This window comes from Lepus europaeus, chromosome 20 (assembly GCF_033115175.1).
Source record: "Lepus europaeus isolate LE1 chromosome 20, mLepTim1.pri, whole genome shotgun sequence".
Lineage (NCBI taxonomy): Eukaryota > Metazoa > Chordata > Mammalia > Lagomorpha > Leporidae > Lepus > Lepus europaeus.
Window position 1 is genome coordinate 26268772 of NC_084846.1, and position 27816 is coordinate 26296587.

At 49.0% G+C, this 27816-nt stretch overlaps 1 protein-coding gene across 1 annotated transcript in view; it reads right to left on the bottom strand.

Annotated features, from left to right (window-relative positions):
• The window catches only part of RAPGEF5 (Rap guanine nucleotide exchange factor 5), a 249155-nt gene that overhangs the window by 38008 nt on the left and 183331 nt on the right, over nt 1–27816 (bottom strand). Inside the window, exons 12-17 of the mRNA XM_062179032.1 lie at nt 14514–14592; nt 10520–10664; nt 8533–8630; nt 5691–5721; nt 4685–4763; nt 908–1057 (exon numbers count right to left, since the gene is read on the bottom strand). Coding sequence (XP_062035016.1) covers nt 908–1057; nt 4685–4763; nt 5691–5721; nt 8533–8630; nt 10520–10664; nt 14514–14592 — 582 coding nt within the window. The remainder of the gene's footprint in view (nt 1–907; nt 1058–4684; nt 4764–5690; nt 5722–8532; nt 8631–10519; nt 10665–14513; nt 14593–27816) is intronic.

Genomic DNA, 27816 nt, shown 5'->3' on the forward strand with positions numbered 1-27816 from the left:
CCTGATTAAAATTCACGGGGTCCACACGCGTCTCGGATGCCTGCTCCGAGATGATGCACCATTAGATTCCTGGGGAGGCAGAAGAGGCCCGGCAGAAGCAGGGCTCTGTCTGCACGTGGAACTCGCTGGCTCGGAGACCGCAGGAGCCACACGGGACTTCAACACCAGGTACAGCCTGCCGTAAACAAAGGGCCCACGCAAAGGCCGTTCTGTCCCCTCCCCGCAGCCCCATCGCTGGCTGAGCAGCCCAGTGACTGCAGCTAAGCCACGGTCTTGGTGCTCTGCTTGGGGTTCATGAGATATGAAATAAAGACTGCAAGTCACAAAGGGAGGCGGGTGCCACTGAGAAGTGACAGGCCCCAGTGAAAAGCGAGAGGTCTCTTCGGGCCCCACAGATCGATGGTGTCAGCTTGTAATCTGTGTGATCCTATTCAAAACAGACAATAACCCATTCTCTGAAGATCAAGAAAGCCTCACAGGGGGAGACAGGCCTCACTCCCCACATCCACCTGCAGGAACGCTGTCCTGTGGGCACCTGGCTTACTGCACAGTTTTGCTGTCTTCCAACAGAGTCTTTAGGTATTAAATTGTTACCTGGCAGTAGGACTCCTTTTTATTTTTTTCCCTATAGTAATTTCACCCTCTAGCAATTCCCCTAGTTAATTTAAGTATACAAATAGAAGGCTTATCTAGAGTCCAAAATACAAAAAGCCTTATAATGCATTTCAAAAACACCGGGCATGCCTCCCCAGTCAGTTGTTGGGAGGAAATTCAGCATCCAGCAGCACCCAGCCGTTGCCATGGAAACACCTCTGCTAGGCGGCACCTCACTGTTGCCATGGTTATCCAGCTGTGGGCCCGGAAGGGACAGTGGGAGAGGAATAATCAGAGATGGGAAACAACTCACCCCCGGAGAACGCAATGGCCACCAGGGCCAGCTCCTCTTCTGCGTGATGGATCTTTTCTGCGACTACTTTCAGGATCTCCTGGGCTGTGCTGGAAACTTTGGCCCTCACACTGACATAGGAGTGCTCCGTTATGTACACGTGGCAAAAGACTGCAGGAGGGAAAGAACCGTGCGTGAGCGGAGCCTTGGCCACGGCTGTTCCAGCCAAGGCACCCACCATGCTACTCTCTTTCATTTTCTGTAAGATTTATTTAGTTATTTGAAAGGCAGAGGTACAGAGGGGGAACAAGAGACAGAGAGGGAGGGAGGGAGGGAGGGAGGGAGGGAGGGAGAGAGGGGGAGGGAGGGAGGGAGGGAGGGAGGGAGGGGGAGGGAGGGAGGGAGGGAGGGAGGGAGGGAGGGAGAGGGAGAGGGAGAGAGAGGGAGAGAGAGAGAGAGAGAGAGAGAGAGAGAGAGAATGAGAATCTTCCATTGGCTGGTTCACTCCCCAAATGGCAGCAACAGCCAGGGCTGGACCAGAGTTGAAGCCAAGAGCCTGAAACTCCATCTGGGTCTCCCATGTAGACAGCAGGGACACAAGCACTTGGGCCATTTCTGCTGCTTTTCCAGGTATGTCAACAGGCAGCTGGATCAGAAGTGGATCAGGGCCGGCACCGCGGCTCAATAGGCTAATCCTTGGCCTTGTGGCGCTGGCACACCGGTTTCTAGTCCCAGTCGGGGTGCCGGATTCTGTCCCAGTTGCCCCTCTTCCAGGCCAGCTCTCTGCTCTGGCCAGGGAGTGCAGTGGAGGATGGCCCAAGTGCTTGGGCCCTGCACCCGCATGGGAGACCAGGAGAAGCACCTGGCTCCTGGCTTCGGATCAGCGTGGTGCGCCGGCCACAGCACGCTAGCCACAGCAGCCACTGGAGGGTGAACCAACAGTAAAAGGAAGACCTTTCTCTCTGTCTCTCTCACTATCCACTCTGCCTGTCCAAAAAACAAAACAAAACAAAACAAACAAACAAACAAACAAAACAAAGCAAAACAAAAAAGAAGTGGATCAAACCGATGCTCATATGGGATGCTGGTGTTGCAGGTAGCAGCTTAACACGCTGTACACAATGCTGGCCCTTCTGTTCAGTTTTATGGAGCCCTCTGGAGTGAGACTGACCTAGATGTATGTACGTGAAGCCATGGGGTGATAAGCCTGTCAGTGTGTGCTGTACACGCAAGACGTGGCCGTCGGCCGGCCAGTGAACAAGCACGCGTGGACTCAGGTTTCCCAGCTGTCCGGGGAGTCCAGGGCAGCCCCAGCCTGTGCATGTGGCAGGCACCTGCTCACGCCATCCGGGGCACCTGGGCCGTACTGTACAACCCCTGCTGTGAGAGGTGCTGCCCGCTCCCACAGCAGCCCATCAGCATGCAAACTCATGAACTGTGATCTTACACTCCCTTCCAGAACAGGCCCCATCGTCCAAGCCGAGCCCTGCCTGGGCTGTGAGAATCCTCGCAAGCTTATCGGAGGCTCAGTCGTCAGCTTGCCCCTGGCATAAGCTGGCGCATAAGTTTCGCCTCCCTCGCCTTTTTAATTTCCTTCTTATTGTCCGTGGCTCCAATCATTATTCCCAGGACGTTCTCACTATCAGGGAGAAAGGATCCTGGGGGAAATTTTTACCATCTGAACAGCAGAAACTGTTCAACAGCAATGGAGACCAATGACAGCTCCTCTGAAGCCATTAAAAAAAGGCTCCTTTTGCCCAGACAGGGGGACAATAACATCTTAGATAGTCTGCTCTTCTGTAACACCTAATCAGAGAGAGCCAGAGCACAGCTTCCAGAAAAACCTTCCGGGCGATTTTAAAATGGCACCACAGAACTCAGCGCAGGACTGTTTTCGCAGAAATGCAAACTAAGCGAAAGTCTGCCTGTGAATTCTGGACAGAGCCCCAAAGTAAACACACGGCCGGGAAGCACTGGACGGATCTCATGTGCCGTGGGTGGTGCGGGAGCGGAGACAATGACATTTACCAAGCAGTCGCCCCAGATTCTGTCAACTTGACGGGCGTGAGAAAACAAAGGCTTCCTGCTTCCACAGAGAAGCCGGCTTCCTGAGCAAGGCTGGAGATCTGGGCCCCGAAGCACTGACTGTAAGGCAGACAGACAGGTGGCTTGGGAAGCCAGCGAACAAGGTCAGGGGCATTGGGACACTGAGACTTCTTGAAGCTCAGCAGGGATGGCACATCAAACTGTAAGACAACACACGCAAGGAGTGTCACCGATGACTGCATCAGGAGGTCAGATCATTTTGCCTGCTCTTTGACTTGGGCTAGATGACACTCAGCTGGCTACAATCTCTCTCTCAGCGGCACTGCACACAAACACCACGGGGCAGAAGAAGCGCTGCTGGGACAGTTGGTGTTTTAAATGTTCAAGAAATTAAGGGGTCAGCACTGTGGCATAGCGGGTAAAGCCACTGCCTGCAGTGCGGGCATCCCATATGGGTGCTGGTTCAAGTCCTGGCTGCTCCACTTCTGATCCAGCTCTCTGCTATGGCCTGGGAAAGCACTAGAAGATGGCCCAAGTCTTTGGGCCCCTGCACCCATGTGGGAGACCTGGAAGAGGCTCCTGGTTCCTGGCTTCAGATCAGCTCAGTTCCGGTCATTGCAGCCAAGTGGAGCGTGAACCAACGGATGGAAGATCTCTCTCTCTCTGCCTCTCCTCTCTCTGTGTAACTCTTTCAAATAAATAAAATCTTTAAAAAAATAAAAATAAGAAATTAAAAGAGGCTGGCACTGTGGCATTGTGGGTTAAGCTGCTGCCTGCAGCACTGGCATCCCATATGGGCACCGGTTCTAGTCCCGGCGGCTCCACCTGGAATACAGCTCTCTGCTAATGCATCTGGAAAAACAGTGGAAGATGGCCCACATACTTGGGCCTCTGCACCCACATGGAGCTCCCGGCTTGGGCCTGGCTCAGCCTCAGATACTGAAGACATTTAGGGACTGAACCACCAGATGGAAGATTCATCGATCATGTGCTCATGCTCTCTTGCTCTGTCTCTCTCTCTCCCCCAACCTTTCTGTAACTCTGCCTTTCAAATAAAGAAAGAAATATTTTCTTTAAAAATTAAGGGAGTGTCAAGGTCACCAGAGTGTGAGCATTTCAATTCACTGTCTCCCAGCTCTGCACTCAACATAATCTTTACCCAAACATGAGGAAACCCCTGCCACCCTTCCTGTCCCCTTATCGAACAGGACAGAGCAAGGCTCATTGGCATCCTCAGGGCACTCAAGAGGAGCTTCCTCTGGCAGCGAGTGGACAGCGCCTTCCAGGGGGTGTCAGGTCCCCCTGCAGCACTACTCTGCCCCTGCAGCACTACTGCGCGCCTACTGCATGAGTGGCACCACCCGGCACAGCCTTGCTTTGCAGGGACTTTGAGCACACAGCCTGCCTTGTTATTCTCTCCAAGACCTTTCTTCTCGGGGCCAAACCCAGCCCCGACCCCTGTCCTGTGGCCTCGGTGGCCTTCTCAGGTGGTCGTGGGAAAAAGGCAAAGGCTGTTCTCGGTACATTTCGCACCTCTGCCCGACAACACAGAGGCTTCTTGCCTGGTTCCCTGTCCTTACGTCCCAAGTTGACAACGCCCTTGGCCCTCGGGACAGGACGATGCGGTCCATGGAAACTGATGCTCAAAGGCAGAGAGAAGAGCAGCTCCTGGCTGTGAACATGGGCAGGAGGAAGCTGGTGACGAGCTGCAACCCCGGGCGGCCTCAACCCCCCATCTGGAGCCCTACTCACTTTCTTCTGTTTCAATCACAGCGCCTCTGTGCTGCAGCCAGTTCTCCTTGAGACTGAATTGGTGGAAAAGGACTTTATTCTGTGAAAAGGGAGAAAGAGAACAATGAACGACTGGGTGCCTGCCCTTTGGAAATCCACAGCTGCTGACAACATGTTCCCAAGGAGCTGGCCAATTTTTTTTTTTTTTAAAACATGAAATCCACCCATCCAATCTTAGAGAAACAAATTGGGAGTTGTCTCCATGAATACGTGTTGGGGGGGAGGGGAATGGAGATTCTGAGCAACTTAACGGGCGATGGCCGAAACCAGTGCCAGCCACGCCCCTATCGTTACTCTCTGCCACGTGGTGACAAGTACCCTCACGATCTCTCACAACAGGGGCCTACAAACATTCCTTGATCCTTCTGAGAAAGCCATGGTCCCCTCATCGCCACGTGGCCCTGCGAGTTACATCTATCTCCATCTCATGTGCTTTGTGGGTTTTTCGTAGAAGCCACGTGGAGCGTCTCATGCCCCTGCTGTGGTCCAGCGACTCTGCAGGGAAACAGCCTCGGTGCACTGAGATGTTCCTGCCCCTTCCCCGGCTGCATCAGCTTCTACAAAACCCGTGCCCACAGCGTGCACAAAGGGCAATACGCCAAGCCTCGCTCACCTCTCCCTCTGTGGTGCTCAGTGCAAACCTCTTCCTTAACAGACTCCCCACCGCCCCTGGGAGCCAAAAATGTTGCCTGGATTTTGGGGTAGGGAGACAAAGATGTGTTGAAAGTCAAATGCCTGCCACTGGGGACAGCAGAGGAGCCCCTGAGACTCCAAAAACGTACCACGAAAGACGGAGAACCCAATCTGATTCAGGGCACGTGGCTGAACTCCGATGTGCACAGGCACAGGGACACCAAAGCGGAGCAGCACGTGCCGCCGGCTGCAGTCCCGGCCGCCCCCGCCCCCGTGTGCCCGAGGCAGGAAGAAGGGCCAGATCACCTGATTTCCATGGAAGTCCGTGCCTTACCTTCCTTTGTGGTGAATATTCATCCACAGTGCTGAAAGGAGAAAGACAACAAGTCAGCCTGCATACCAAACCCAGAAGAACGCAGTTATTGTCATGGAAGACCAAGTTTTATGCACTGGGTGGAGGAGTTTGCTCTTTAAAAAAGATATAGGGGGGCGGGGGGCAGCGCTGTGGCATAGCAGGTAAAGCCGCTGCCTGCAGTGCTGGCATCCTCTATGGGTGCTGGTTCAAGACCCAGCTGTTGCACTTCCCATCCAGCTCTGTGCTATGGCCTGGGAAAGTACTAGAAGATGGCCCAAGTCCTTGGGCCCCTGTACCTGTGTAGGAAACCCGAACGAAGCTTCTGGCTCCTGGTTTTGTTGTAGCCGTTGTAGCCAACTGGGGAGTGAACCAGTGGGTGGAAGATCTCTCTCTCTCTTTCTGCCTCTCTTTCTCTCTCTGTGTAAATCTGACTTCCAAGTAAAAATAAAATAAAGCTTAAAATGTATATATATAAGAGGCTGGTGCTATGGCATAGTGGGTAAAGCTGCTGCCTGCAGTGCCGATGTTCTGTTTAGGCACTGGTTTGAGTCCCGGCTGCTCCACTTCTGAAACAGCTCTCTGCTGTGGCCTGGGAAAGCAGAGGAAGATGGCCCAAGTGCTTGGGCCTCTGCACATGTGTAGGAGACCTGGAAGAAGCTCCTGGCTTCAGATGAGCACAGCTCCAGTCGTTGTGGCTATTTGGGGAGTAATCCAGTGGGTGGAAGGGAGAGGGAAAGAGGGAAAGAGGGAAAGAGGGAGGTCTTTCATCTGCTGGTTCACGCCACAATGGCCAGAGCTGCGATGATCCAAAGCCAGGAGCCAGGAGCTTCCTCTGGGTCTCCCACGCAGGTGCAGGAGCCCAAGCACTTGGGCCATCTTTCACTGCTTTTCCAGGCCATAGCAGAGAGCTGGATAGGAAGTGGGACAGCCGGGACTCAAACCAGCACCCATATGGGATGCCAGCACTGCAGGCGGTGGCTTTACTTGCTGCGCCACAGCAGCAGCTCCAAGAATCCTATCTTAATATCCTTTTTCTTATTTGAATCTATCATTTCCCCTTCTTAGGTAAGTTTTTAAATGACATGCAGTAAATCCTATTAACGTATTTGAATCTATTAAGCCAGGAATTAACATTCTCCACTGAAACAGGTCTGCCCTACAGCATAGAGCAAATTCCATGTGGGAGACGGATTATTTTGATGCAAAGTTCTCATTTTCTTCTCTTTTGCTTCATTTATTGGTGCACATTTTCACATTTGTCTTAGGCTATAGAAACTTAATACAATGCACACTGATAAAAAGACCAACAATCATTTCCAACACACAGATCTAACACGCAAGTCCATCTGACTGTCTGCTTTCCTTTTTTTTTTTTTTTTATTTGAAAGGCAGAGTGATAGAGAGGAAGAGGGACAAGGAGAGAGACAGGAAGAGAAAGACAGAGCTTCTATCCACTCAATCCCCAAATACTTGGAACTGTTGGGCCTGACCTGGCCAAAGCCAGGATCCAGGAACTACGTCCTGGTCTACCAGGTAGGAATCAGGGACCCAGGTAGTTGAGCCATCACCTGCTGCTTCCCAGGCACAAGCAGCCGGGACTCAAATCAGTGCTTCCATATGGAGCAGCGAATGTTCCAAGTGGCAGTTTAGCCCACCGCACCACAACATACACCCTGCAACTGATGTCTGAATTTCTCAATGTGCACAAGCTTACATGTTTTGCAATGGCATTTCCCTTCCCTAAAATCAAGTTAGGGGTTCAGTCTCAAATCAGTAATCTGAAAGGCCTGAATCAACATTTTCTATGAGAAGTGCACTTATCACACACACACACACACACACACAATCTTCCATATGCTGCTTTACCCCCCAAGCGGCTGCAAGAGCCAGGGCTGGGCCAGGCCAAAGACAGGAGCCTGGAATAGGGTCTCCCACGTGGGTGCAGGGGCCCAGCACCTGGGCATCTTCTGCTGCTTTCCCAGGTCCATTAGCAGGGAGCTGGATTGGAAGTACAGCAGCTGGGACTCAAATAGCACTCATATGCGATGTGGGTGTCACTGGCAGCGGCTTAACCCACTGCACCACAACACCAGCCTGGTCCCGTGGCCGGAATCTCAGCAGAAGCTTGTCACAACTTGACAACACATGCACTTCTGTTTATTAAGCCCAGACGACCGATCTATCACAGAATACTTTCCCTGCACGTGAACTCTGCAGCTATACCCGAAGACTGGATAACAACTTGTTTTCATTTATCAAAGTTAATAAGGAGAGGCAGTGGTGAAACTCTAGTAAAGCCAGGTGCTGTCAGCCCAAGAGATGAACGCGAGATACCTACGAGACACGTGGGCCCTCCGAGAGTCCCGGAGTAAGCGGCTTTCTTTAATCTTTCTAATTGATAAAGAAACTTCAGGCAACCAGAACCCTGAGCTTCTCAAAGGCCTCCTGACTCTCTGGGCCCTATTTAGAAAGTCTCTTCTGGTCCACGGAAAACCAGGTACAAGCCTCCAGATTCCAAGCCAGACAGGCAGAGTTTTAAAGTACATAATGATTTCTTGAATCATCTTTTCACGCACCCAGGAGGGTGTTTTTGACCACATCAAGCAGAATCTTAGAAAACTAGCCAGCTCATACAAACATAACATACATGATGTGCTCATACAAACATAGCATACATGATGCTCCTAGGAAGGCGAAAGAACCGAGAGGAAACCAAGACCCGAGATGTTCAAAATCAGAGGGAGGTCTGAGACTTCCCAAACCCTACCGCAATGGCTGCTGCATGTTCCACTCACCACAGTCAGGAAACGCAAGCACTTACTGGCGCCGGTGCACTCCCAGGATCTTCTGGAATTCTTTCAGTTCTTTTTCAAGTACTGGGTATTCATAGACGTCATCTAGGACATTCCTGTATATGGTCTGTGGGGGAGGGGGAGAAGACAAGTGGCAGCTGAAGTGGTTTAATGTCCATGTCGTGCGGATGAACCCTTGCCAGTGGCCGTCTTGCCCAGTGAGCCCCGTGGACCCCAGGATGACATCTCCTAACCTTACATGGCTCGACTCCCACGGCTCACTGGCTGATTTTAGGGGCTGCAGGTAGATAACGCTGGGGATTTACAGAGTCCCTGGCTTGGCTCCCCAAGACTTCTAAGCCTACCTCATATTCAAAAGAAGGTACGACCACACAACCGTTTGGGAGGCAAAGTATCCGCTGAATTAAGTCATTTTGAGACAACCTGTAAATCGAGCTTCTGAAAGGCTCCCTGACTCACTGGGACACTTTATAAGGTTTCTTGTCCTGTTCTGCAGAAGTAGTTCTGAGTTCCACAATTCCAAGGCAAACACGCAGCCTTTTCAAAGCAAATAAGAAGTTACTGGAAGTTCAGCTAGATGTGACGTTTGGGGGCCACACGAACCTTGAAGCTCGTGAGAGTTAAACATTTTCTAATACTTCCTGAAATTGTTTAATAAACTTGAATGCTATATAAAATGCCAATTTCTGTCCTTTGACATGGAAAAGAACATTTTATTATTATTATTATTATTTTTTGACAGGCAGAGTGGACAGTGAGAGAGAGAGAGAGAGACAGAGAGAAAGGTCTTCCTTTGCCGTTGGTTCACCCTCCAATGGCCGCCGCGGTAGCGCGCTGCGGCCGGTGCACCATGCTGTTCCGATGGCAGGAGCCAGGTGCTTATCCTGGTCTCCCATGGGGTGCAGGGCCCAAACACTTGGGCCATCCTCCACTGCACTCCCTGGTCACAGCAGAGAGCTGGCCTGGAAGAGGGGCAACCGGGACAGGATCGGTGCCCCGACCGGGACTAGAACCCGGTGTGCCGGCGCCGCAAGGCGGAGGATTAGCCTGTTGAGCCACGGCGCCGGCCGAACATTTTATTTTTTTAAAAAAAATGTCCATTTATTTCCAGGGGGAACCTTTGTTCTGCCGAGGGCCACCTGGATATTTATAACATCATTTGTGGGCCATATAACATCATCAACTTAAAAATGAACCTGTGGGCCAGTGCTGTGGCACAGCAGGTTAAAGCCCTGGCCTGCAGTGCTGGCTTCCCATGCGCTGGTTCAAGTCCCAGCGGCTCCACTTTCAATCCAGCTCTCTGCTATGGCCTGGGAAAGCAGTAGAAGATGGCCCAAGTCCTTGGGCCCCTGCACCCACTTAGGAGACCCGGGAGAGGCTCCTGGCTCCAGAACAGCTCAGCTCAGGCCATTGCGGCCAATTGTGGCGTGAACAGGAAGATGGAAGACCTCTCTCTCTCTACCTCTACCTCTCTCTGTAACTCTTCCAAATAAATAAAATAAATCTTTTTTTTTTTTTTTTGAGCCTGTTACAGATTTACTGAATTTAAAGTCTGACCTGTGGTGCCTTGGCAGGGCCAGACCAAATGGTCTTGTAGACCTTATAGGGCCCACGGGCTGGATGTTCCCGAAAACTCCTGAATGGAACCATGCCTATTTTCATGGCTTGCTGGTTTTATATTTTAAAGGGAAGACAGCATTTATCGATGTATTTTTAATGATCCTATCAACTCCAGGGGCTGTATGTCATGCTGTTCAAATCAGGCAAGCAACAGCAACAGAGGATGGGAGGAAACACCCGGCTTCAGACAGAGTGAATTTATGCCTCCCCTGAATCAGAACTTGACAAAAAAAAAAAAAAAAAAAAAAAAAAAAAAAAAAACAAAAACAAACAAACAACTGAATGACTGTGACCTACAAATGAGGTTGTGAGCTGTGAAGCTGAAAACAGAAGCCACCATGGGACACTGCGGCCCGTGCGGAAGCGTGAGATTACCTTCAGAAACATTTTGGAATGCTCGTCTTCATGCAGCCAGTCCTTGTAGAGCGCGATCCACTGGGAAACAAGATGCAGCACCTTCCGTTTCCGACACGGAACGTCCGAGGTCTCTTCCTTGCCTTGATACTTCTTAGCAGAATAGGTGCAGATGGTTAAGAAAGAATGCAACATTGTGGGAAATAAAGAGATACAGACAGACCCCGTTTACTCTTGGTTAGCACAGAACCTGCAGGTGTACAGTTGTGCATGGGGGAGACACTATACACAGCGAGGGCGCAGGGGTGTGCTTGGAAGAACAGACGTAAACCCAGAAAATGACACAAGTACCCTCAGTGGTCAGCCACGAAGTTCTGCCTGAGCCGGGAATGGGGACAGAAGCAGAGCCAAGCCTTGAACTCAGAACCCAGGCACTCCAATATGGAATGCAGGTGACTCAGCCACCATCTTAACCATTGTGCCAAATGCTTGCTCTGGCTAAGGCTTTTTTTTTTTTTTAAGATTTGTTTATTTATTTAAAGTTAAAGTTACAGAGGGAGGGAGAGACAGAGAGAGAGATCTCTCATCCGCTGGATCATTCCCCAAATGGCCACAATGGCAGAGGCTGCTGAAGCCAGGAGCCAGGAGCTTCTTCCGGGTTTCCCATGTGGGTAGCAGGGACCCAAGCACGTGGGCCACCTTCTGCTTTTTCCAGGCCATTAGCAGGGAGCTGGGTGGGAAGTAGAGCAGCCAGGACTCAAGCTGGTGCCTGTATGGAATGTCAGCATTGCAGGGGTGGCTTTACCTGCAAAGCCACAACGCTGGACCCTGGCTAAGATGTTTTACATGAAAATTTACCTGAAATTCTTACCCCTTTCACTGATTATCAACACCCATGAAATCTAAAACATTTTAAGCCAGGAATCTTTCCCCATGATTGTTTCTGTATTTTTGCACACTCTGCCTTTTGTGAAATAATGCAACCTCCAAAAAACATATGGCCTGCGTATTAATGTGGGAAGTTTCTCTGCACATCCTAGTGTAGATGACATTCCTGTTCCACTGCTACCACCTTCTAGGCAGTGGTCCAAGGTATTTTCTTTTCCCCACAATTTTTGGACATTAGTCATAGATTAGAGCCATATTTCAGCTTTTATCATCATAAATAATATCATTTAAATCCTAGCTTTGGGCCAGGCAGTATTCCATGCATTACACAGAGGTTATTTTAACTCTTCCCTGATGCCTTCTCAGTGTCCCCACACCTGAAGCGACATTTGCAAGCTACTGTAATCAAGCACAGGCAAAATATGAGTGTGTACCCCTAACACAGAAAATGGAAATAATACAAAAGAACGCTTAACCACGCTGGGAAGCGGCAGGACATGGCTTAAGTAGTTGGGTCCCTGTCACCCACATGGGTGTCCTGGATTGAGTTACTGGATCTTGGCTTCAACCTGGCCAATCCCAGCCATTGCAGGCATTTGAGGAATTAAGTGGTACATGGAAACCCTCCCTCTCCCTCTCCCTCCCCCTTTCTCCCTCCCTCTCTGTCTCTCTCTCTCTCCCCTTGCCTCTCCATTAACATCCATCCGTACAATGTCTTAGCCAAAGACTGAAATGCATGTTTGAGTAACACATAGTACTCAAGTAAGTCTTAGAGACTATTTAGGGTTGGGGCAGTGGGTTAAGCTGCCAGACGTGCCTCTGGCACCCCATATCGGAGTGCCGGTTCAAGTGCCTGATGCCTGGGAAAGCAGCAGAAGGTGACCCAAGAACGTGCCAGGCATGTGGGAGTTGACGGAGTTCCGGGCTCCTGGGTTCGGCCTGGCCCAGACCTGGTTGTCACAGCCATATAAGCAATGAGCCAGTAGATGGAGAGCTCTCTTCTCTCTGTCTCTTCTGCTCTCTTTGCTGCTCTGCCTCTCAAATAAATAAAGAAATCTTTTTTAAAAAGAGAGATTATTTAGGGACATCCTGTGAGACGCTGAATTATTAAAATGGTAATCACAAACTATGTTAGGGTCATAAATGTAACAGTTTGAAGGTACTGAATTTGTATAAAAACATAATTTATACTACTTAAAAATGGTACTTGCTTTCAAAGTATGTTAATACTAAAATGTAAATGAAATTAGCCCACAGATATTCTCTCCAAAACACACTTGAAGAAGCAGAAATTCAAAACTCTGTAATCATTGCTAATTTTCTTAGGAATCTTCCATTTGGAAGCTATAGAAAAAAAATCTGCATTTATTACGGAAATTCTCTAAAATCAAGACTAATAACATTTCAAGATGACAAAAGTTTCAAAATAACCTTTAGCTTTGGTCATAACACAGACAGCAAATTGCTAAAAAGTAAATACCATTCCCATGTGCATATTTTAAGAGATGTTACTTTAATTTTGCCCTTGTTGGAGTTTTTGATTATCCCTCCACAGAGGGACATGCTGTGAGACCGGGAGACATGGAGGAATTCTTTGGCAGGAAAAGAATTCAAATGACCTGATGAGATTCAGGTCTCGGAACTACAGTATGCACAGGAAGCAATCTGTTTCCTTTTTTTTTTTTTTAAGATTTATTTATTTATTTGAAAGTCAGAGTTACACAGAGAGAGGAAAGGCAGAGAGAGAGAGAGAGGTCTTCCACCTGCTGGTTTACTCCCCAATTGGCCGCAATGGATGGAGCTGCGCCAGTCTGAAGCCAGGAGTCAGGAGCTTCTTCCCAATCTCCCACGTGGTACAGGGGCCCAGGGACTTGGGCCATCTTCTGCTGCTTTCCCAAGCCATAGCAGAGAGCTGGATTGGAAGTGGAGCAGCTGAGACCTGAACCTGCACCCATATGGGATGCCAATGCTTCAGGCCAGGGCGTTAACCCACTGCACCACAGTGCCGGCCCCGCAATCTGTTTTCAAACTTACTGTGGGAGCCACAGTGGAATCTCTGGTTTAATACAAACGTGGCAGTGAGCAGGCTGCTTCACTGTTTCCAAAACACCTTCTTAAAAGATTGAGGGGGCCACTGCTGTGGCGTAGAGGGTGAAGCTGCCGCCCACAGTGCAGGCATCCCATATGGACGCTGGTTCGAGTCCCGGCTGCTCCACTTTCGATCCAGCTCTCTGCTATGGCCTGGGAAAGCAGTGGAAGAGGGCCCAAGTCCTTGGACCCCTGCACCTTTGTGGGAGACTCAGAAGAAGCTCGAGGTTCCTGGCTTTGGATCGGTGCAGCTCTGGCCACTATGGCCAACTGGAAATGGAAGACCTCTCTCTCTCTCTGCCTCTCCTTCTCTCTCTGTGTAACTCTGCCTTTCAAATAAATAAATCTTAAAAAAAAAAAAAAAGATTGCAAAGCAAGCCCATCTGGAGACTCTCCTAAGCTGACAAAGCTTTGCTTTCAGGCGTCTCAGTGTTTCTGTGTTGCATCTCTTCCAGTGAAACTATGAAATTCTAAGGCTCCCTTAACTGGTCGTTAACCACGAACACATCCATCATCCTAAGAGCTCGCGGTGACGGAGCTCTGAAAACCTAAGTCGGCCCCAGCGACTAGGTTAGGCCTCCCATGGGGGGAGCCACCTCCTCCCCAGGACACTGCCCAGGAATATGACAACACACTTGCCCATCTCCCGTGCGGATGGTCTGACTCCTGCGGATGGCTCCTCCGCTGAGCCTGTTCATTGGGTGACACCTGTCAACGCACGAGGCCTGGAGCTGCACTCTGAACTTGACCCAATATTTGCCTCCAGATTTCCAAGCCATGGGGAGCCATGGATCTGAAGCAAACATCATATGAACAGGTCAATTCTTCCCTGGCACAGAGGGTGAGGACAGTGTCCCCCCCACCCCCACCATCTCTTCCATCTCATTTCACCTTTCACCTTGGACATCGCTGCATTAATATTTAACACAGCCGCGCTCCTCCGGGGGGCTGCGTAAATTAAGAAGGGCAGTTAATGCGTGATGTGGGGCAACCCCCAGGGGGGCAGGTGACACGAAGTCCAGGTGGGCCGGAAGGATATTGTCTGAGCAGCGCCTGGCACAGGTCATCGGTCGTCATAAAGACAGTGTACGTGAGAAGGAAGTCGTCGAGCAGGGTCTCTGTGGAAGAAGAACACACACACAGGTAAGCAGAGCGCTGCTGTGAAGGGCAGAAATAGGATAAATGATGGTGCGGGTGGTAGGGGTGGAACGGGAGAATTTTAACCATGAAATAGATTACTGCTGAGAGTTGCCATTTGCGACCGTCTTGACAAAGAAGGCCTTAAGCAATGAGTTATTTTTTCTTGCAAGTTTCTCTAAACAAATAACAGTTATCATCTCCCCCCAACCCTTGCCAAAAATATCATTTATATTTGTGGGTCAAGATGCTATGGAAGACCAGTGCATTAGTAATAGATTAAAAACAAAACAAAACAAAACTGGTAAGATTTCTGAATACATCCTCTGGTCCTTATGGGAACAAAGTGTCCCTGTTCTAACAGGGTATGGCTTTCCAAAGCCACCTACTTCAGTCTAGAGCAAGAACAAAGGAAAATAAAACCCAGAAGACAAGATGAGGCCCAAGGCCGTTCACTGTTATCCCTCAGAAGCACCTGTAACTTCCCCACTGTGGGCAACAGAGGCTGAGCTGGGCCAGGTACAGTGGAGAGCGAGGGCCGGGCATCGCGTGAAGCTCCTTCCAAATACCCTTCTCCCACCCACAAAAAGAGGCTCAACTTTTTATCATCTCTTTGCTTTGCACATTCTTGGAAAAGCCCATCCTACACAGACTATGGGATTGCCAAGCGGGCAAGCTTTGACCTCCAACAGAGTTTCCAAAATCATAGAAAAGATTACATGCAGAATGCGAGGTAGTGGGGCAGGTGTTGTGGTGCAGCAGGTGCCGCTGGGAAGCCTACATCCCCTATCCAAGTGCCAGCTGCTCCACTTTGGACCCAGCTTCCTGTCAATGCACCCTGGGAGGCAGCGGATGGTGGCTCAGTGCTTGGGCCCCTGCCGCATGGTGGGAGACCTGGAAGGAGTTCCAGCCTCCTTGCTTTATTTCTCTGTTTTGTTTGGTTCCAGGCCATCAAGATAACCCTGATCCATAACAAGTTAAGAGATTGCAAATGGAATTATGTTTTTAAATTTTTACTTATTTGAAAGGCAGAGTGACAGAGAGAGAGAGGAGAGAGAGATACACAGAGACAAGGACACCCATACATACATACATACAGGGAGAGAGAGAGGACACATATACAGACATATACACACACATACAGAAAGAGGGTCTCCTATGTAGGCCGCAGAGACCCAAGTACTTGATCCATCATCTGCTGCCTCCTACAGAGTGCATTAGCAGGGAGCTGGGTCAGAAGTGGAGGGGGGACTTGAACCCAGGCAATACAATACGGCATGTGGTGACCCAAACCGTCTTAACTGCTGTGCCGTGATGCTTGCCCCAGTAATGTTTTAAGAAACACTTTTAATTGCAAGATGCCCTTACTTGAAACTAAACTGACGTGTTAATAAAGAGTATGAAGAGGTTTTAAAAACTTTTATTACTGTGGCACAGTGGATGAAGCCACCATCTGGGACCGCATCCCGTATCTGGTGCTTGGGATCAAGTCCCGCCTCTGTCTCTGCTTAAAAACCAGCTTCCTGCTAATGTGCCCGAGAGGCAGCAGATCACGGCTCGTGTACGGAGTCCCTGCCACCTATGTGGGAGATCTGGGTGGAGTCCCGGGCTCCTGGCTTTGGCCTGGCCCAAATCTGGCTGCTGTGGCCATCTGGGGAGTGACCCAGTAAATGGTAGATGTCCTTGTCACTCTTCTGTCAAATAAGTAAAATAAAATACGTATTTTAAAATATTAAATAAAAATACTTCACGAAAGTATATTTTAAAATACTTATGAGAAGCAACAGCATTACTTATAAAATAATAAACTGGATACATGGCAGCCGGAATGTAAAACACATTCAAATGTCTAACGGTTTATCACATGGCAATAGGTTAGCAATCGTTGGTCTAAACTTTGTATTATTCTATGACAAAAGCAAGTCTCCACACGGAAGTGGCTGGACCCAGCACAAGGAAGCTGATGAGACAATCTCAGGTGAATGGACAGCCTGCACTCCCAGAAGAGCCAGGAGCCTCCTCCTGGAGTCCACGTGAGTCTAAATTTCTAATACGTGCACAGAAAGACCTACTCCCCACCTAGCCAACCTCAGCACCGTCACTCAGCAGTCGCACCAACGGAGGATCTGGAATACACAGTGCGTGCCTTTTATCGGTTTTTAAGAGAGGCAAATTAGAAGTCAACCATGCACGTGTCTGAAGCTCTGGGACAGCTTGGAAATACAACTGGAAACCTAGTGCCGTCGGATGCTGCTGACCAGGGATGCTCGCAAGTGGTCAAGTGCTAAGGGTGGCTGGAGATGAAAATCCTCAACCTCGCGGCTCTGCATCGCCGTCAGGTGCAGGCAACAAGGATGACAGAGTGGCCGCGAATGTACGCTGGGGTCTTCCACAGTCTCTCACGCGCTGTGGCCACCAACACGCCGTAATGCAAAGCCCCCAGGGACAGCACTGAGACGTCCACACACTCAGCATTTAAAACGCTGGGTGTGACACACACGTTCAGATTCTTTGGGCTGTCCTTACACTTAGCCGCACTGAATGAGGTTAGAGATATTCTCTAATCAAGATTTACTTCATTAGTAGCTGAGATGAAAAAGAACACCATTAACTTGGACAGAACCAGTCATTTCATTCCAGAACAACCTTAGATAATGAACTGAGTCACGAGGAGAATCTGGCTGGATGATGGCAGGCCCATTTGGCACTCAATTCAATTAACTGGCTCACATATGACAATATTTTCTTAAGGGCTTTGACCCAGAAATGCTTATTTTCCTCTAAGCTGCTACCATATTTAATATTCAACAGCATTTACCTAATTATCTCTCTGCCATAGAAATATTAATTAAAATAAAAACAATGAGGCGACATGAAAACATCTCCAGTTAAAAATCCTAATGAATAGAACAGATGCCCAATATGCCTAACTAGTCTTTCTCTTTATAACTGAAATTTCTCTCTATAAAGAGCTTGCCTTTATTCTTCAACATTGCTATTTTTTGCTATGCAGATTCTGAAAGCAATTGAATGATATGAATAAAAAAAACATCGAAATGGCACATTCAAATAAAAGTACATTTGATAACAGGCGAACTTTGGCAAAGGCTACCCCAGGGTACCAAGCTATTTTTAAAACCACAAAGGCTACATGAATGATCCTCTGAAGACTATTAACCCACAACAGCCATTTGGAAGGACTAACAAATCCACTGGTACCCATATTAAGGCACTATAATGATCTATTATATTACATCGCACTTAATTAATAGTAATTTAAGACCGTACGCAGAAAAGCACTTTTGTGTTTATAGAAGTGTCTTTCATTTAAACAGATTCACAGCTGCCGCACTCAGGAATCAAAGGAGCTACTCATTTTGATTTCTAACTCTGAATACCTAGGTGTTCACATACAGAAAACCTTCCTTGAAATTCTCTTCATCGACTCAATCACTAAATCACCTCACATCCTTGGCTCACTCAAGGAGAAACTTTTGGTTCTATCCTCCCTCATCCCAGTTGAAGATGGCACTTTCCAAGGGCCTTGTGAATACAGGAAACACTGCTCCAGTATAAAAGTATTGTGAGGGTCCAGATATCAGTTCGAGCATCCCCATGGCCCTTGTGTTTAAAGAACTGGTCCCCAAAGTCTCACTGAGGGCAGGAACCAAATGCAGACATGGTGTCTGGAGGCTGGACTTCCGGGAGGTAAAAAGGTTGGATCGTGTTGGACACCGTGGGTACCCATGTTCCCTCTGGCCAGGAGACACGGCATTCTCTCTGCCAGAGGGAGGCTTTCAACAGATGCCGAGACAACGGGGCTTTCTGATCTTGGTCTGTGAACCTGCAGAATTGTCAGCCAAAATGAACCTTCTCTCTTTAGTGTTAGCTCCCTGTGGGGGTTTCTTCTAGTAACAAAAAGCTGACCATTCTAAGTTACATCATCATGACTGTCAAAGCTGGAAGCCAAAAATTATTGACTTTTTTTCTTCTTTTTTTAATTATTTGACAAAGAGAGTGCTCCCATTCACTAGTTCACTGCCCCTCACTGCCCCAACACCTGCACCAGCTGGGGCTGTGCAAAGCCACAGTCAGCAACAAGAAACTCAATATAATATGGGTGGCGGGGACCCACAACTTGAGCGATCACCTGCTGTTTCCCAAGGTTTTCTTTAGCAGGAAGCTGAAGTCAGGAGCCACAGCTGGGACTTGAACCCAGGTTCTCCAATGTGGGATACAAGTGTCTAACTGGCATCTTAACCCCTACACCAAATGCCAGCTCCTAAAGTCTGAAGTAATATATAAAATAAAGTATCTCAACGTGCTGTTCAAGCCTGCACGGAAACATTTCTACAAGTCATGTCTATCACTAGCTACACTGATGCTTTACAGGCTTCTCCTCTACTTCTCCTGCTACTATTTTAAACTATAGAGTATAAGAAATCAATTGTTTTCACCTGATTTTACTTGAATACATTTTTTCCTTTATGCATCAATGATAATATTTTCTCAGTCTCATTTTAAGTGTATCAAGCACTAAACATTCCCATTTTGTTTTTGCAAAGCACAAGTGTCTCTAGAACATTCCAGAACAGTGTTCTAGGTGGCTGGGTAGAGATCCTTTCTATAGGACTCCATCATGTAACAGCAGCAGGATTACAGAAACTCATCTCGGTATAACCAGAAGGTTGAAGCTGAAAGCCTTTTATTTTTTTTTTTTTTAATTTGAGAAAAATCATAAATAGCAATCATAAGGAGCACTGGGTTTTTTGGGAACAACTAAAGAAATCTACTTCAGTTAGTTTTTTTAACACTCATATACAAAACGTGCTCCAGTAATGAAAACACTCATCTATTAAAGTGAATTACCCAGAAAGCCAGTGAGCATTTCCGATCGGCACTGCCTGTAGGAGGCATTTAATCTAAGGACGGCGAGGTGAATATTTGATGATGCTCTACTAACTCATGCTCCCTGAAGTACTGCTGGCAGTTTTGTCTTGCCTGTATTTTGCCATCAGCTACAATGGAATTTAAGGCACTCCCCAGTCAGTTCCACTGAAGCTTCACTGCAAGAAGCCAGGAAAAGCTTTCAACTTGAAAGGGCGCATTGCTGGCCATGGAACTCCCCGTTAATGATCGAGAATCAGGACCAATACATCCCATATAACTTGATGAAGCAAAAATAAAAAAAGTTTGTTTGAATGTTCATGGTTGAATCGTAGATTAAAGCACTACACTGCTAAAAGCTAGACTTTCTTTCCTAGTCACTTATACATTCTGAAAGCAACAGCAACGACTCCAAAGGCAGCTGTTTACGGCTTTTTAATGCACTTAATTCTTGCCTATTTTCACAACTTCATCACAGAGTTCCACTTAGCCATTCTCACACTAACAGATCTTCAGATCGAGTTTTATTTTCTGATACCTCTTGTGCAGGAAATACTTAGTGATCTAAGGCTGTGCTTAGACCAAACCTTAAAAGCCATCCCTTCAGTGATCCAAAATTCTTCAAATCTATTTTTATTTTAATCTACCAAATTGTGTTTTGGAAGCCCATCATTCTTTCTTCCTTCCTTTTTTTTTTTTTTTTTTTTTTGACAGGCAGAGTTAGACAGTGAGAAAGAAAAACAGAGAGAAAGGTCTTCCTTCTGTTGGTTCACTTCCCAAATGGCCGCCACAGTTGGCACACTGCACTGATCCAAAGCCAGGAGCCAGGTGCCTCCTCCTGGTCTTCCATGTGGGTACAGGGCCCAAGCACTTGGGCCATCCTCCACTGCCTTCCCGGGCCACAGCAGAGAGCTGGACTGGAAGAGGAGCAACTGGGACAGAATCAGGTGACCCAACTGGGACTAGAACTCGGGGTGCTAGGGCCACAGGCAGAGGATTAGCCTAGTGAGCTGCAGCGCCAGCCAACCATCATTCTTTCCATAGGAAGGAATGGTTTGAATACAACAGATATCTCCTTCTTAGCTACATTTAATTCTATACACTGCCTTTAAGAAATGCTACCAGGAGGAGTTTGGAGTAACACTGGCCAGTGTTTGCCTACCTTCCCCAGACTCTTGCGCCCAGAGCAAGGGCCATGTTTTCAGGTCACCTGGGACTTAGAGAGGAGAGAGGCCCCCGTCAGTGGCTCTCATCACCTATGCACAATCTTAACCCACTTGTGGCTCATGTGTGTGGTCGTCAAAAAACCTGCTGGGAAGCTGAGGAAACAGTACCTGGGTAGCCCAAGGCACAGTACTTAACCTCTCAGACCTTTGTTAACTCACTTGTAGAGCGAGTATTATATCTACACCTTTTTATTTATTTATTTTTTTTTTTGACAGGCAGAGTGGACAGTGAGAGAGAGAGACAGAGAAAAAGGTCTTCCTTTGCCATTGGTTCACCTTCCAATGGCCACCGTGGCCAGCACGCTGCAGCTGGCGCACCACGCTGATCCGAAGCCAGGAGCCAGGTGCTTCTCCTGGTCTCCCATGGGGTGCAGGGCCCAAGCACTTGGGCCATCCTCCACTGCACTCCCGGGCCATAGCAGAGAGCTGGCCTGGAAGAGGGGCAACCGGGACAGAATCCGGCACCCCGACCGGGACTAGAACCCGGTGTGCTGGCGCCGCTAGGTGGAGGATTAGCCTGTTGAGCCATGGCGCCAGCCATATCTACACCTAACACAGCTGTAGTAAGGATTACTTAGGATAGTACAGTGTAGCTAACACAAGTGGCAGAGAGTCTGGCATGCGCCAAGCATGAGCCTAGAGCTTCATGGGTCTCCCATGTGGGTGGCAGGGGCCTAAACATTTGGGCCATCTTCCACTGTTCTTCCCAGGCCATTAGCAGGGAGCTGGATCCGAAGTGGAGCAGCCAGGACACAAATGGGATGCTGGCATAGCAGACAGCAGCTTTACCTGTTATGCCACAACACAGGCCCCAATACTCTTTATTTTCACAACAGAAAATCATTTAGATCCCATCCCAATTCTCCAAGTGTCATCACCCAACCAGGAAAAACTGAGTACTAAGAACGACGTATAAACCAGGATGAACTGGAGGAGAAAGAGGTGCAGCAAACCTGAGCAAAGGGATGGATGTGTCCGTGTCTGTGGCTGAGTCACAAACCTGTGGCCTGCAGGTCTTGAAATCCTTCAAGGATGATGTTGGAAGTTAATACTATTGTTGTGGAGTAGCAGCTTAAGCTGCTGCCTGCAACACCAACATCCCACTTGAGTGCTGGTTTGTGTCCTGGCTGCTCCAATTCTGATCCAGCTCCCTGCCTGGGAAAGCAGCAGAAGATGGGCCCCTGCTACCCACATGGGAGACCTGGAAGAAGCTCTTGGCTCTGGCCTGGCCCAGCCCTGGCCATTGTGGTCCTCTAGGAAGCACACTAGGGGATGGAAAAGTTCTCCCTCTCTCTGTACCTCTGCCTTTCAAACAAATAAATAAATCTAAAAAACAAACAAACAAACAAACAAAAACCAACCAAAACCAGAAGCTCTGGTAACAGCAGGCGAGCATCTAACATGCTGAGCAGGGCGCAGAGCCGAGGTACTCTCCAGGCTACCCCTGCTGGGCCCTGGCTGGCTTCACCTACTCTGTGTGTGGTCAGCTGAGTTCCTGTGTCTTGGTCCATAGTACAGCAGCAAGGTGGCGACAGAAGAAATCACACCGTATAACTGACATGCAGAGGAAGGCGAGAAAAGGAGGCGGGAGCCCATTCCTGAGGGAGCTCTGAGGGCTACACCTGGGGGCTGGGGGCTCATCCACAGGAAAAGGCCTGCAAGTTTTTCAAGGCGGGAGTGATGAGGGAGATGTGGATTAAGCCTGCTGTACCACAGAGGCCAGAAAGGATAAGGGAAAGCCAAGGGGAGGGAGGCGAGTTTGGCTTTCAAGATGTTGAACTTGGATTCTACGGGTTACTCGAAGCGGAGCTGTCGAGCAAGACACATCAAAGATCAGAGCTTGCCAAGGGGGCCTGGAGCCGTGACTCTGGCAGACTCAGTCCACGGAGGAAGGCCGAGGCCACCAGGGATTCTCAGAGCCGTGGTCTCCAGCTTGAGTGGGCTGGACGCTGAAGCTCTGGCCACACGAAGGGAAGCTTGTGCAGCAGCCACGCAGACACCGCCTGGGAGATGCCCACACCCCCTGCCGGAGCCTCTGCACTCCAACCCTGGAGACACAGCAGCTGATGGCTGAAGTACTCGGGTTCCTGCCACCCAGCAGGGGAGACCTGAGCTGAGTCGCAGGTCCCTGGTTCCAGCCTGACCCAGCCACAGCTGTTGTGAGCTGCACACGGGCAGATGGAAGATCTCTCTCTCTCTCTCTCCTTCTCTGTCCTTCAAGTAAGTAAAACATGGAGCAAGAGAACCAGGTGAGTTAAGAGAAAGCAAAGAAGGGGAGGAGAGAACTGAGAGAGTGGGAGACTCAGATGTAGTGGAAGCCAACAAGAACGGGGGGTGGGGACGGAGGATGCCGAGGGCTGGATGCTGCTGGTCGGGGTGGTTGGCAGGGTGAGCACCAGCAGGCTGCTGCGCGCGCTAAGGGGATGACCCCGCTCTAACGGGCTGGGAGGGGTACTCCTTGGTCAGTGGAGGGGATGCACCTCTCATTAGACTGAAAGGATCAAAGGAGAGTCTGGGGAAGCAGCTCTCCCACGGTGCACCGTGCTGTTTTTCCCTAAGACTGCAATTGAAAAGCTCATTGATTAGAAACGGCAATTGCCCCCCTCAAGGCAATTGCCCTCCTCAAGGGGCCAGGAGGAGGAGACTCCGTGATCCAGGCAAGCGGCATTTTACTGAACAGCCCAACTCAGCACGGGGGAACTGTCCCGGGGATGAAGACAGCAACAGCAATCGGCCAGCACTGCCAACGGATGAGTACCTGGGGCTGGCAGTCCCTCAGTCTAACTGGATCAGCCTCTCGGAGCTACAGCATGCTTGGGTGACTAACACCCACCCCATCATGCATTCCTAAGTCACAGTGTTCCCAAGAGCTTGGCAGCTACACATTCAAAAATCGCAGGTAACAAAGAAGACACTAACTTATACGTAATGTCTTAATCAGAAGCCTCAGATATGGCTATTCCAGCAACAGTCACTCTAACATTTGAATCAATCAAGGATCAGTGATATTTTCACCTTTCATGCACCAATAGCTTCCAGTACAAACTTGAAATACATCATCATTCTTTTTTTTCTTTTCAAGATTTATTTATTTATTTGAAAGTCAGAGTTACATAGAGGAGGAGCAGAGAGAGGGAGAGAGAGGTCGGTCTTCCATTTGCTGGTACACTCCCCAATTGGCTGCAAGGGTCGGAGCTGCACTGATCTGAAGCCAGGAGCCAGGAGCTTCCTCTAGGTCTCCCATGTGGGTGCAGGGGCCCAAGGACTTGGGCCATCTTCTACTGCTCTCCCAGGCCATAGCAGGGAGCTGGATAGGAAGTGGAGCCGCCAGGACTTGAACTGGCGCCCATATGGGATACCGGCACTACCCGCTACACCATAACCCAACCCCCATCATCATTCTTAATGCTAATATCTTTCTGGTCACTCTGAGTCATGAGCACTGAAGTTCAGAGAAGGAAAATGTTTTTCTCTTTCTGGTTAGCAGGAATTCTAGGAACACTACAGAGAAGTTATCGTCCTCAAAGTCTAACAACAAATCATCACTCGTGCCTCTTGTCGAGCTGGGGATTGGTGTGCGAGATGGGTATATTAAAGAAAAAAAAGTCGACACAACTTGCTAATTTAAACTCAGCTCAGCTGAGGCATTTTCAAAATAATCTGGTCCAGGATCTTAGACAAACTGACAACTTCCAACAGCAGATAATTTAGTGTACTGCCTGCGTTTACGATTATTCTAGGGCAGATCTATCAGCCAGCGACTGCCGGCAGGGGAGCCTCTGTGCTCCGCTTCTGGGAGGAGTCAGGAGAACTATTCTCAGGAGCGGCGCACAGGCGGCAGGGAGGCTTGTGGGATCCGCAGCCTTTCCCTGAGCTCCTGTTATCTAAGGCTGAGCACAATGCTCTGTGCCAAGGGGAAGGCAAAGCTGTGGGATCCCAGGGTCTTGGCATTTCACTGATGCCAATGTGGCCCAGGCTGATGAATCTCCTACCCTGTATGAGCCAGCCTCAGGCCCCAGCCCCTGCCTGCACCCATATCTATGCTTTAGCTATGCAGAGCCTGCACTTTGCTTTGAACCACACCTATCCTTTACCATGCACCAGGAAGCCAGGCGTGGCTTCACTGGACAATGAGGAGAAGTAGGGGAGGGACAATGACAGCCACCACTGTTTGAAAATAACCAAGGCAGGGGCCGCCGCCTGTGATGCTGGCATCTATATGGGTGCCATTCACGTCCTGGCTGCTCCACTTCAGATCCAGCTCCCTGCTAATGTGCCTGAGAAAGCAGTGGAAGTCGGCCCAAGTACTGGGGCCCCTGTTACCCATGTAGGAGACCTGGATGGAGTTCCTGGCTCCTAGCTTCAGCCTCGCCCAGCTCTGTTGCAGCCATTTGGGGAGTGAACCAGCAGATAGAAGATCTCTCTCTGTCTCTCCCTCTTCCTCTGTAACTATGCCTTTAGGAGGATGACCATGGCCGTCACCATGTATTCACCACACCGTATGCTGGTATTGGAAGCTTCACCTACAGGATCTGAGCTTCAAACACCCACGGAAGGAGGCGGGCCTTCCCTTCTCCTTGCCTAGAGAATGGATAAGGACATGGAGGCTGACACAGGCCAGTGCATGACAGCCACACAGGTCTTCTTAGCAAGATAATGACAAGGCCTGGCCCCAAACGAGGCTAGGTCCCGGCCTGGGCTCAGTCACTGCACGGTGCCCTCGTCGGGGTGTGAGGAGCAGCTGGGGGCAGGAAGTGACGCAGAGTCCTAGGATCCCTGGGATTGGGAGGGGGAGGAGCGTCACGGACTCAGGACCTCGGTGGTTGTGTTGGCCTTGAACACCAAAGGTGCTTGCGTGTGGTGGTGCCAGCTGCAGTTCCTTTATTCCCGCTCGAATCTCATCTTGTTTCTATTTTCTGGTAAACATCCAGCCACAGCCGACAGAAGAGATCGGCCAATTTGCTTTTCTCAAAGTAGAACTGACAAGTCCAGGAATGGCTGCGAGAATCCCCAGTTCGTAATGCTTTTAAGATGTTTCGGTGGCCAGTTAGACGTACTGACATTTTTAAATATTACAATGCAAAGGCGCAAACCAAAGATCTTCCTGGCACAAGGCCCAATCATAAAACTCTTTCCATTCCTTCTAGAAAAACTTCTCCGTAGGAAACATCATAGACACTGAGAACCATCGGCTACTTTACTCTGCGTCTACTCTTTCCTCCACCGAGAGCACTGACTCCCTGACCAGCGCCTTGGTGGTCCCCCACCTCAGCTGCACTGACACAGACGCCTTAGTTTCAAGGGCTTCCAACAGGTGTGTTGAGTTTCGAAATAAGCGTAGTGGTGGGCGTCTGCTGGAGTGCTTTAGCTGCTACTTGGGAGACCCACGTCCCGCATCAGAGGGCCTGGGCTTGAGTCCCACTGCTGCTTCTGATTCCAGCGTCCTGCTGATGTGCACGAAGGCAGAGGTGATGGCTCAGGCAGCTGAGTCGCTGTCACTCATGTGGGAGAGCTGGACTGATTTCTGGACTCCTGATTGTAGCCTGGCCCAGCCCTGGCTGTTGTGGGCATTTGAGGGGAGTGAACCAGTAGATTAAAGATCTCTCTTTCAAGTAAAATCTCAAGTTTATTTTGGTGAAAAAAATCATGAAATCCATGCATAGTTTTTTTTTTAATAATATGCATTTTCCATGAACTTTCTTAAGACTCCTCAAACTGAAACTTTTCAGAAGTTCAAGCACATAATTAGTAACACTTTTTTTTTTTTTTAGTTTCTCAATTATCAATTTACTTATTTTCAGTTTTTATTTGAAAGCACAGAAAAGCAGACAGGCAGACAGAGCTCTCCCATCTGTTGGTTCACTCCCACAACAGCCAGGGCTGGGCCAGGCTGAATCCAGTGGCCCAAAACTCAATCCAGGTCCTCTCACACTGGTAGCCCTGGAGCGGTCACCTGCTGCCTCCCAGGGTGTGCATGAGCAGGAAGCTGGAATGGGAAGTGATGGGGAATGTTGGAATCCCAACCGGCTACTTTTCCCCTAGGCCAGACACCTGCCCCAGAAAAGCCCATTTCAGCAGTGCCATGCATATTAAATTTACCCTCATCTCAGTACCCTGGGTTTTTAGAATATGCCAAAGAAGACACATTGGCCTCATGTCTATTTTTTTTCTTTCCTTTTGAAAGCACACTTCGCTGTGTATACAAACCCTGTAAACTGCACTGAGACGTGCACACAATGGCAGTCAGTGAAGACACAAGTGGAGCTCACTGGACTTCTCACACCACAGTCACCAGGGACAAATGAAGATGGCTTGCAACGCCTTCAGATTCAGATCCAAGGGCACTGGGATACAAAAGGTCACTTTTTAGGCGTTCAACTTTGGGAAAGAAACAAAGTCAGGATGAAAAGATCTTTACTTTGCTTTTTTTTTTTTTTTTTCCCTCCGTAACAAGAGTCTCTCACACAATAGATTTCAGGTGTCTATAAGTCTGCCACGCAAGAGTATAATACATGAGCACAAATGAGACTGGAAGAAAATTTAGGGAAAGAACAACCAACTTGATCTAAGGACTACGCAAATTCTTTGTAGTGGGAATATTTAAAACACACTGCAGGGAGACAGCAAGAAGGCAAACAGTGGAAGATAGTCACTTCAAGCTATGCTCATTTGTAGACAAAGCAATGCATGTGATGGGAAACTGCAAACGCTATTTTTCTTGTGCACCCTAAGGGAAGCTCATTTAAAGGATTAAAAGGTTGAAAAGATACAAAGTTCAGAAAGCAACCTGTAGCCAAGTCTGCAGCACGAGAGGACACAGAATTGCTCTGCAAATTCTTTCCTGTCGCAGGAAATTATGTCACAGTTTGTATGGTGACAAGCTACTCTGGGTGGTTTTTTTGAGTTTTCCACTTTCTCTCCCCTCTTCCTGCTCACGTCTAATTTCATTTCTAGTTCTGAGATTTGGAGGCAGGACTGCCGGCCACACGGCAGCCTGAAGTACCAGGCAAGAAGCTGTGAAGTGAACGAAAAGAAAGGTTCCGATTGTAGGGCAAGACAGCCTGAGGACAGACGAGGAGGATGCTGGGAACG